Below are 11,450 nucleotides of genomic sequence, written 5' to 3'. Positions count from 1 at the left end.
GGTAAAGTAGCCTTGGTTGTAGGCCTCTGTTTCTCATTACTTGGAATATTTCTTGCCAATCTCTTCTTGCTTGGAGTGTTTCCATTGAGAAGTCAGTGGCTAACCTTATTGGGACACCCTTGTATGTTATTTCTTTTTTCTCCCTTGCTGCCTTTAAGATTCTCTCTTTGTCTTGGAATTTTGCCATTTTAATGATGATGTGTCTTGAAGTGGGCCTCTTTGGGTTCCTCTTGAATGGGACTCTGTGTGATTCCTGGATTTGTGTGACTTTTTCTTTTGTCAAATTAGGGAAATTTTCTCTCATTACTCTTTCAAATATGTTTTCTATCCCTTGTTCTTCTTCTTCTCCTTCTGGTATTCCTATTATTTGGATATTATTACGTTTCATATTGTCTTGCATTTCTCTTAATCTTTCTTCATTCTTTCTGAGCCTCTTTTCCCTTTCCTGTTCTTTCTGTGAGATGCTTCCTACTTTGTCCTCCAATTCACTAATCTGACCTTCTGTTTCATCCACCCTATTTTTAATGCTTTCCACTGTGTTTTTTAATTCAGAAATTGTATTCTTCATTTCCTCTTGGCCCTTGCTAATAATTTCCATTTCCTTTTTCATGTTGATATAGTTCACAGTAAAATCGTTGTAGCTTCCCTGTAGTTTCTGGTAGCTGATTGTGAGCTCTTTGAACTTCCTGATAACCAGTGCTTTGAATTTGGTATCTGATAGTTGACTTGCCTCTATTTCATCTAACATTCTTTCTGAGGATTCCTCCTTTCCTTTCATTTGGGGATTGTTTCTTTGTCTTCCCATTGTTTGTGAGACTCTTCTAGTTAGCCTCAGCTTCTTAGATTAATCTGTTTTGACACCCTGGGTTTATGGTATGAACTTTTGTGGTGGAATGCCTGTGAATTTCAATGGCGCAGGCGCCTCTTTTGGTTATCCTGTTGTTCTCTGCTTCCACCTACTCAAATATGCAGCAACTTGTGGCTTCTCTCCTACAACAATGTGCAATTTGTCTCTCTGACTCTACAATTGGGAGGCCTCTTCTATGGGTCCAGCTCTGGTCTTTTCATATTTTCAAGTTGATTGTGACTCTTGTGGGTAAAAGAAAAAAATGACAAGGAAAGAAATAAAAGGAAGAAAGAAAAAAATGGTAGGGGAATGTAAGAAAGAGCAATAAGTTTAGAAAGAAAAGAAAAAGAAATAAAACAGAAAATCCGGGAAAAGAGGACAAAAGTATGGAAAGATGAAACAGTAATAAAGTTTAAAAGAAATAACAGATTACTTTAAAAAAGCAAAAAGATAAAGAAAAGGAATGGAGAAGGAAGAAAGGTAAATAAAAAAAGAAAGAATAAAAATAAAATAAAGTAAAAAAAGAAAAAACAAAAAACGCACAAACAAAAAAAATCTCTCAAAAACAACCTCAGAAAAGGAAATATCACTTGTTGGCTTCAAACTAGCCGAACCGGTTTTTCTGGTTGCAGTTGGCTGAGGGTCGATTGTTGTGATTTTTTCAGCCAGCCCCTCTCAGGATCCAGACACTTGGCGCCTGTCCCCCAGCTCTCTACAATGGGGAACTAGGAGTTTCTCGCAGCGCTCCCCTCCCAGGGGTTACTGCCATAGTCTGGTTTGCTGTGTTTGCAGGCACCTGCACCGGCCTAGTTGCCTGGTTCCCTCGGGATTGAGCACAGGCCTGCCCCCATTCAGTTGGGAAGCTCCAGACCCTCTGCCCAATCTTGGGTTTGCTGCCAAGCTGGGTGTGAAGCAGACCAGGCTGCCGTGTCTACTGGATTCAGAGCCCCAGGCTGCACCTCTGAATTCTCCTGGGCTGGCAACCACAGAGTCTTTGGTTGGGGCCCTTTGTCCTCCACACCCTCTCTGTAAACTCTATCACACAAGTCTCTCCTGGCCCCCCACCTTGCTTGGCCAGAAAGGGAGAGGGTTGAGGGTCTCAGCTCTTTTCCCAGGACCCCTCAGCTCCCCGGGCTTCCAGATAGTCTGAGGGGGGTAGACTGGAAGCCGGGAGCCGATCTGAGGACTGGGCGCCGACCTAGAAACTCTGTGTGCTCGTCATGGCATGCTGCATGGTGTGTATCCCTTCTGCTCCTGTGTTTGTCTGGGTCCCCTGGCCAACCTCTGGCAAAAAAAAAAAAACAAAAACAAATAAAAAACCTAGGGATGTAGCAGCACCACGCCGGGTGCTGGACCCAGAACTGTGTGCAGGCTGAAATCTCGTCTGCTCCCCTCTGGTTGGGTCTCTTGGCCGGTCCGGGCCCAAAAATCCTAGGGAGGGAGCTTTCTGGGCTCTGAACCTTGGCCTAGGCGCCCTCAGGCACTTGCCGAGACACACTGCGTGTGGAGCGACTAGTTCCCCAACTTGCGCGCAGGCTGAAGTTTCTTCCACACCTCTTTGCCTGGGCCACTCGGCCTGCCCGACAGAAAAATCCCAGGAACGGAGACGTCCGGGCGCTGAACGCTGTCCCAGGCGCCTTTAGGCACTCTCCCAGACACAGTTCCCACCAGGCGCTGAACCTCCGAGCTATGCACAGACTGAAATCACCTCTGCTCCCCTCTGGTTGGGCCACTTGGCAGGTCCCCAGCCCAAAAATCCTAGGGAGGGAGCTTTCTGGGCACTGAACGTTGGCCTAGGCGCCCTCAGGCATTTGCCCAGACACACTGCGTGTGGAGCGACTAGTTCCCCAAATTGCACGCAGGCTGAAATTTCTTCCACACCACTTTGCCTGGGCCACTCGGCCTGCCCTGCAGAAAAATCCCAGGGAGGGAGCCGCCCGGGCGCTGAAAGCTGTCCCAGGAGCCGTTGGGCTCTCGCCACAGGGCGCTGGTTCCCCTACCCTGCACCGGCTGTTTCTCCCTGCTCCGTCCCAGAGACTACTGTACCGCTGCTGTCTCCCTACCATCTGGTTCCTCCGTGACCGATGAGGTTTCTGGTCTCTTATTTTCATATATGCTTGGCAACTGCTGGCTTGCTGGCCTCACCTCCTCCAATCGGATAGGTTTCTGTCTCTTTTGTACTAGGAACTGGTATCTGCTCCGTCCTAGTCCACCGCCATCCTGAAACCCCACACACACTTGCTCTTGTTCTTTTTTTTTTTTAAAGGCTTCTGAAATTGCCTTATTTCAGTAACTTTCCTATTTTTCTTGTTCTTTTTTTTTTAAGATTTTTTATTTATTTATCTTTAGAGGGGAAGGGAAGGAGAGAGGGAGAGAAACATCAATGTATGGTTGCCTTTCATGCGTCCCCTGCAGGGAACTGGCCTGCAGGGAACCTGCCTGCAACCCTGGTATGTACCCTGACTGGGAATCGAACCGCGATTGTCTGGTTCGCAGGCCTGCGCTCAATCCACTGAGCGCTCTTGTTCTTTAGAGAGCCTATACTTGTTGTTTAAAAGTTTCCATTTTTACTTTCGATTTCTGCCGTTTCAGATTCCACAGCCCATATTAAACCCTAGCTAATTAGCTATTGGGGAGTATAGTGTGGTGGGTCAAAAATGTACTGTTGGTGAAAACCATCAGGGAGGGCTGTCTGGTATCCAGGGTGCCCTAACCCCGCTTATGGGTTTCAGGTTTTCCCCACGGGTCTAAAACTGCAAGGGAGGGCTCAAAGTGCCAGATGACCAACCTTTATATTGTGCTCCCTGACTGAGCCCAGAGTTAAATTATTGTGATTAGAAGTCCCTATGAGGCCCCTACATGTTGCAGGGATTGACCCCAGATGCCTTGACAAGGCCCCTACTCACGTAGGAACCCTTGAGATCTCAAGCCAGAGGGAGGAATTGCCTCTTATCTTCAGTGTCAGAAACACTCATAAATAATCCTATTAACTAACTGAGATCTCAAAGCAGTCTTCGGAATCCATTTGAAATTGAAACACTCATTTACGGGCAGGTGGAAGAAAAAGGCAGAATCAAAAGGGCTGCAAAAAGCAGCTTTTAAAGAAAGAATGCTTAGAGGCGCTTGTAAAAAAAATGCTAATTGAAAGGAAAGTTCATTGCTCTCTCTCCCAAGCCTAAAATCTAATTGGGGATTTTGCCTTGGGGATGGGCTTGTGAGTGTTTTTTACAGTGTATATCTCATTGCGTGGACTTTTGCTTGCAGTTGGCAGGAAACCTAGTGTTCTTTCCTGGCCCACGTCCAACTCATACCTGTCACAGTTGTCTTTGTTGCAGTGAGCCTTGGCTCATGGCCTTCTCTAAAAAAGAAGGTTATTTTTCCAAGGTCAATCTCTTTGAGACCACACTTCCTTTAGTAAGCAGAAGCCTTGTTCTTTCTCTCTGGCAATTGCCGCACCCCATGGGCACAGGTCCAGCATTTAAGAGCTACAAGGGCACTCCCTTCTTGAGGGAGTGGCCAAGGCACCATAGGCACTCTCTCCTTGAGAGAGTACTCGTGCCTGTTCCCTTTTCCACACAGTATTATTGTCCCTGTGCATTGATTCTCGTCAGCCACAACAGGTGGACTCTGCTGGACAGAATCTGCAACATTTCAGAACAGTCTGCCCCACAGGCTGCCTTGGGATGCCTGAGTGTGGTTGGGGACAGGAGGAGGACAGGCCCTGTGCACACTGCTGCTGCTGGGACCCTGATGACCCAGCAGGTGCTACCTTCATTACAGACAAGAGAACTGTCAGTTAAGAAACTTTTCTGCTTGATTGATGTAACCATCAATACACCATGTTTCAACCATTAGATGATGGGAGATAGCAAGGTACTCTTCCTGTTGGCATGGAGTCCTCTCCAGACCCAGACACCACTGATATCTTCACAAGTGTCCCATGTCATGGACCTTTCTCCATCAACTTTCCAGAGTGACCCTTAACCTGCATGCATCCTTTTGCACTAAGATGGACCAGAAGCAAACATACCAGGACTTTGTGCCTGGGCTCTTCTCTGTGCCAGATGCTAGGCTGAGACAGATGAGCAAAACCAGTCATTGCCCACAATTAAGAAGCTAATTATAAGGAGGTTCCCATCAATCAACTGATTGTACATTTTTGAAACTCCAGTTAAGAAGCTGAATCTTGGTGAGTGCCTGCTAATCAAGTGATCATAGTTTTGTAAAACTTTAGCTACAGTTTTTACCACCAAGCAGATGGGCATTGTGCCAGCAATGCTGACGACTGACCAAGTCATCGGGGATGTGACCATGATGGTTGGCATCAGGCCTCAGTGAGGAAGGGAGGGCTGGAAGGCAGGCCTTGTGTCCTGCCACATCAGAGTGGGCAGGACCTGTGAGGCTCACTGGGTACAAATAGCCTGGGCTCCCCCAGCTGCTGAGTCCAGCTGCTAATTGCTCATTGTGTGCTAAAGCTGAACTCAAAGCAACATCAACCATGAGACTGTCCCTGTGTGTCCTGCTGGTCACTCTGGCCCTTTGCTGCTATGAGGGTGAGTATCACTCTGAATCAGACTACCACCAGCCCAAGTAAGTAACCTTTTATGAAGTAGGTCATTTTTGTAAGGAAGAGGGATGAATGGATCAGAATCCAAACCAGCCCTGCTATTTGTGGACTAACCCACTGAACTCCAAAGTCTCCTGCATCAGTTCCCAACACCCTGGAACTTTCCAGAAAACCCTCTCAGGCCACTTTGAAGAACTACCCATCTGAACCCTGACTCCCTGTCTAGGACTTATGTTCAGAAGCAGCAGGGTGTGATAAGATTTGGATGTGCATCATGGTTCTGCCACTCAGCAGCACTGTGCTTGAACAAATGTTCAACCTCCAAGTCTCCTCTCATCCTTGGTGTCCACAGCCAACAGCAAGAGCTGCTGTGATCGTGTAGTGAGAGAAAGGGTGTCAGAAGCCAGCTCTGGGTCTCATCAGCTCTTCTCCTTCCCAGAGTCTTTGGTGCCAGTGGAGTCCACAGCTCTCAAACTCTGTCTTTCAGACTCATAGAATGCTGCACCTAAGAGGGTTTTTGGAGAGTTTTCAGTTCAAGAAGAGCCAGTGTGCTATGGCTCTCTCAGGAATCAGTCAGGAGCAGCTGCACTCAATACACCACAGGCCCTGCTCCTTTTCTGGGAATCCACCTAGGATTGGAAGAACCAGTAAAATCTGAGGGCCACACTAGCTGTGGTTCTAAGAGACTTCTAGCCACTCATCCAACAATACTTCGTTGTGTTGTCTCACCCTTGTTTTTGAATATTTCTCTTCCTTCTGACCTCTGAATGCCTCCTGTTTCCCCATGTTTCATCTGATCTGACCTCTCCCATCTCTGCAGAGCTGCTGTCTGATCAGGTCATATGGGAGCCTAGCAGGGCACATGCCCTGCTGCGGGTGGTTAAAGACATAGGGGCAGAGTGTGGAGTGGGGATGGAGAACTCAGACCAAGAAGAATGGTGACTTCAGTTCTTGGCAAAATCCCCTTGGAGCCGAAAGCAGGCACCCATTGCCAACCCCACCATCTCAAAGGAATTCTGTATCCAATGAAGACCAGAGGAGCTACTTGTGGTTGTTGTGTAAGCCTCAGATTCTTTTCTATGTTTCTTAGCTGTCTTCACCCAATGACATAATTCTACTGTTTAATTTGCTCTCAAAAGAGCATGTCAACATCCCATCATTGCCCCTGCTCCTCTTCAGACTTGCTCCCTGTTCTCTGATCTCTGTGAGATCTTCCTGTCTCACTCTGCTGAAAAGACTGGTCACTAAAAGGATTTCTCCCACGATGTCCAAGACCAAAGAACGTGTCAGTCTTATGACAGGCCAAACTCTAATTTCTGAAATCCAGGGAAAGTGAATTTCAGCAGAGCAGGAGAGTTTTGGAAAGGCCTGAGTGTACTTTACGCAGTAGAACAGCTGAACTCGGGCTCAGTGAACCTGTTTTGTAAGACCAGCCCTGGTGCAGCTACATGATTTGTGCAGTCACAACTTCTAGGATTTTCCATTGTCATTGTTACCAATATGGGATGGGACTGTAAAACCCCTGGTATTCCCTACCTAAGGTCAGGTGACCATGGGGAAAATGTGACTTCCTTAAATCAAGTGTATTTCTTCTTCTTTGTTCCAGCAAATGCAAGAATCTGTCCAGCTTATATTTCTGAACATAGAAGCTTACTTTTAGACTCTGCAAAGCTGTACAACATCAATCTTCTGAGATTTTTTCCAGCTAGAGAAGATCTTGAGGCCATGATGAATGTGAAGCAATGCATAGATCTTATGCCCTTCCAAGACAGAAAGAAAATTGACAATGTTCTGGTAAATAGTTCCTCCTTCCTCTATCAGGGCTTCTGGTCAGTTGTACAGCCAGGTGGGAGGTCAGGGTGCTGCACTGTGGGCTCAGGAAGGAGAGGCACATACCCCTCTTTTCACCTCTGACATAGTGGCCTGTGGCAACAGGGTGGATAATGACACAACACCTGCTGAGCTAGACTAAGGCTGCATAGTAGGTGTAGCATGTTCTTTCTTCTCAGGTCACCTCTTCGGGCATGTGTACCCACAGTGTCCTGGGGAGGACAACCCAGACCCAGGTGGTGATAAGGGCAGAGGCAGCTGCCTCCCTGCCTGGGAGGTTTCAGAGGTCAGAGGGCCAGTTCCCTCATACAGTGGCTCAGTCCCTGGGGAGTGTCATGGAGTTTGGGGAGAGCTGGAGGGGAGAGAGCAGGACTGGATATGGCCCAGGCTGTCTGTCAGTATGGAGGGGTGTCTGACTGGGGGCTCCACCAGCTCTCACAGAGAGAGCCCCTCCCTGTACCTCTGCCCTCATCAGTCACAGCCAGTGAACAGAGACCCTGCCTGTTACATCCTCTGCATCCTCTCAGGGAGCTGAAACACTTCTGTTATGTGTGGGGAAAGAAATCAGATATTTACAATTGTTTTCCAACTTGTCCACCCCTTGAATGAAGTTGGGTTTGGTACGAACTTCCGCACAGGCTAGAAACTCAGTGTGATGTCCACGTGCTGTCAGGTTGATTTCCTCAAGGACACAGTGCATCTTCTGTAGGCAGAAGGTCCCACACTCCCCCATCCTTATCTCACCCTGCACTCACTTTGGAGTGAAAACATAGAGCCCTCACACCTGGACTCAGAGGAAGGAAATCCTGGGCTGCTCAGTGCAACCCCTGCCCCTCTCCTGGCTCCATTAGAGACCTGAGCCCCAAGGCTGAGTCACTTGGGGTTTATTTTTCAGGCTATAGACATGTTATTCCCTGTCCTGCATGGTTTGCTGTGACTGCACCAGGACTATTGAATTCCCCAACCACTTGGTTCTCCTGCCTAATGGCTCCATGTTCCTTTACTGGATGTGATGTAATTCTCATGTTGGTGTAAACAGAAGTCCCTGTGAACATTTCATCTCCAGAGGCAGCATGACTGACATCCCCTGTCTCTCTTTATTTCAGAAAACTGTAGAGTCCAAATGTAACAACTAAACTTTAAACATCTTACACATGAGAGCCTCTGTCATTCAAGGATGACATGATCCCCAGAAAATGTGCAGGTTTCAACATCTTGCTTCAATAAAGTATTTGCCCTGCACTTCTCTACCTGTCTTGCTTTCATCCAAGTGTCTGTCCCTGGAGTTGGGGTTGTTCACCTCATGAAGTGGCCATTAAGTGGTGTCCACAGTACATTCTAAAAACCCAGTGTCCAGTGACCATGGTGGCCTGAGAGAGAGATCCCAGAGAGACTGCTGGCTCAGGAGCAATCCCTCATCTCTCTACAGATGCCCAGTCACAGGGCTGGGAAAGAATAGGAGGGTGAGTGGTTAAAGTCACTCCAAAGGGTCTTGCCTCTGGTCTGGCTGAGGGAAGTGCCACCTCCCTGAGCAGTCACACAGTTCCCAACCAGCAGCCCCACAACCATTCCATCCACATCAGAAGCACAAACAGCCTGCCTGGTCCTTACCCCTCCCTGGATATCCATTTTGGGAAGATGCAGGGTAATTTGTTTTCTGTCCACTTCTCACTTTGTAGTGAATCTTGGGGCTCACCCTCAGGGAACTCTTTGCTCTCTGCATACTCACATTGTTCACTGCACTTGGAAACTCTTCCTTCTTCCAATTCCCCCTAAAGCCACAGAAATAAACACCCTTCTGCCATCTGGGCAACAACATGCACTCAGTTCACACTTACTGTAAGAAGAATGGTCCAATGCACAGTGTCTCTGCCCATCCCACCCTTCCCTTGGGAGCCCTGCCCAGGTGATGGCCCTGACCTACAGGGAGAAAGCTGACTCAGAGCACTGGGCACACTCTAGGCCCCAGGATCAATTTCCAGTGCCTGCTGGGATAGAGCACCATATGCTTGGTTGCTTCAGAGAAGGTTTTTCTCCAAGCGTGGGGGACAAAAGAATAACATGGAATTCTCTGCCCATATCATAGCATCAGGAGAGCCACACTGACCCTGGAGAGGCAAGGTGAACATCTGTTCCTGGCTGCTTTCACCTTTGAAGGCTGATGGCAGACCTGGTCTGGTCCCACATTGCTCTGGTCTCTGTCCTGGGAGAGGACCTTGCCTTCTCCCTTTCTGTGTGTTTGCAAATCTCTCTCTGCCTCCTTTGATTACAGTATGTGAGATGGCATTGAGAGGCACTAGGAAATTCAGAATTTCTCCCTACCTCACAATTTGCACTCACATCACATCTGCAAAGGCCCTTGTGCCCTGGTGGATAAACGACTGGCCCCGAGTTTAGAATATTGATTTGGTGGGTGGGTGTCCCAGGATTGTGGCAGGGTTTTATGAGCCTACTTCACCTCATCTCCTTCCTGACACCTAAGAGTCCACTAGGTTCTATCCCCTCCGTGTACTAGCATCCCTGGGACATCTTGGGCTTCCCATCTGCACATCTGTGTTCACTGTCTAGTCCTGGGGTCTTTTTAGCACTGTACCCCAGTCCCCTGAACAGCCTCTGGGTCTGAGAGGACCCTCCTGCCATACACTCTCTTTACTGACCCCACTGTGAGCCTCCAAGTGGGATTCCAACCTTACATCTGCAACTTGGAAACACAAGAGGTTACGGGTTTCTAAATGTTTCAAGGAAGAGTACTTATTAGTAGTACTCTAATAATATACTCTGATAATAGTACTCTAATTATGAAGGATGTGTGAAGGACAAGCTATGACTCAGTAACCAAAAATTAAGAGTTATCCGCTATTATTAATTATGCCCAAAGTCTTTACAATAAGTGTGTTTTTGATCACTTGAGGGAACATGTACACTTACATTAGTCTCTGTTTTCTGAATGAATTATATACTCAGTCCACATACTATGCTTCGTAAACACAAGAGCTTGTGATGCCCTTGGGGACAGCGCGAGAAACACAGACGGGGCCACGCAGGGAACATGGGAGACATGGATTGCATTGCACATGAGGCCTTGCACGACCCAGAGCCTGGTTTCCTCTGACCACATCGTCCTGCTCACCAGGCTCTCTACTAGCGATCCTTGGCCATGGGCCATTTCTCCTGTGTTACATTGGGTAGCACCTCTGCACCAGGCTTGTGGTGGTCCCTTTGCCTCCACAAAGGAGGTATTGTCCCTGGCACAGGACACCTGACTACCATAACTTGAGGCCCCTTTCAGATCCCCTCCTCAGAGGGGCCTTCTCTAACTCTCACATCCTACAATAAACGTTTACACACAGACACACAGGTTACACTCTCTGACACACAGATGGTGCACATGGTGGCACACACAGCCCACCTGTAGATATGCAGTCACACGGAGACACACTCACAGAATGGTGCTGCCAACCCTCTGGCAGCACTTTACTTTTCTGTGGTCTGGTATTCACAGCAGAAAGTTCATTGGAGACCATACCGACTGAACTGACAGTACAAAGGCACCAGTGTTCTCATTGTTACTATTTCTAAAACACCTAAGACTTCACATGCATCCAATAGCCCTATGGGTGACATTTCCCCCAAAGGCTGACAATTGCAGTCTCATTTTGCCCTGACTCATCTCCAGGAAGGTGACAGACTATTACCACCACTGTCAGGGGGATGAAGGATGCCCTACACACTGCCCGTCAAGGCTGCCTTTGTATTTTCTCAGGATCAACTGGGAAGACATCAAAAGACAGTGAGGCCCAAGCCCCACTCCAGGATCCACATGTGGGGACATCTACAGTAGAACCCATGTGATTCCCCTTCCTCACCTCCACATTCTAGTGGTGCAACAGGAAAACTACTTTGGTGGCTGAGCTCCTTAATGATCTGGGAAGGAGACCGCAAGGAGGTGCATGGCAGTCAGAGTGTCCAGCTACATGGACCATCACCTGGAGACCTTCCCCTGGTCTCTCCTCTATCCCTGTGAGCCTAGCCTCTGCAGGTCATTGGGATGTTTCCCTGTTGTCACACTGAGAGATTTAGGGTGTTGTGAAGGAGCGTTTTGGTCAGGACTTGCTGGCCATGTGAGACATGAGAGATTGCCCTGCACCAGCACAGAGGTGGAGTGGAGATTTGAGAGAGGGATGGATTGCTCCATGGGAGTGTCAC

At 48.0% G+C, this 11,450-nt stretch overlaps 1 protein-coding gene across 1 annotated transcript; it reads left to right on the top strand.

Annotated features, from left to right (window-relative positions):
* Positions 1-5,104: 5,104 nt before the first annotated feature.
* LOC119056548 (secretoglobin family 1D member 2-like) lies at positions 5,105-8,380 on the top strand. Its single transcript, XM_053659041.1, has 4 exons — positions 5,105-5,164; positions 5,283-5,400; positions 7,021-7,208; positions 8,351-8,380. The coding sequence occupies exons 1-4, from the start codon at positions 5,105-5,107 to the stop codon at positions 8,378-8,380; spliced, it is 396 nt and encodes a 131-aa protein (XP_053515016.1).
* Positions 8,381-11,450: the final 3,070 nt, after the last annotated feature.

This window comes from Artibeus jamaicensis, unplaced genomic scaffold, assembly GCF_021234435.1.
Source record: "Artibeus jamaicensis isolate MK-2021 breed Jamaican fruit bat unplaced genomic scaffold, CSHL_Jam_final scaffold_614, whole genome shotgun sequence".
In the NCBI taxonomy this organism is placed as follows: Eukaryota; Metazoa; Chordata; class Mammalia; order Chiroptera; family Phyllostomidae; genus Artibeus; species Artibeus jamaicensis.
This window is presented reverse-complemented; position numbering and strand designations above follow the sequence as displayed.

What these genes read in the sequence shown, in the direction of transcription:
- LOC119056548 (XM_053659041.1), top strand. Translation starts at nt 5,105, where the DNA reads ATGGGCATTGTGCCAGCAATGCTGACGACTGACCAAGTCATCGGGGAT. An exon ending in GGCCCTTTGCTGCTATGAGG is followed by an intron (nt 5,401 to 7,020) that starts GTGAGTATCACT and finishes TCTTTGTTCCAG; the next exon opens with CAAATGCAAGAATCTGTCCA. An exon ending in AGAAAATTGACAATGTTCTG is followed by an intron (nt 7,209 to 8,350) that starts GTAAATAGTTCC and finishes TCTTTATTTCAG; the next exon opens with AAAACTGTAGAGTCCAAATG.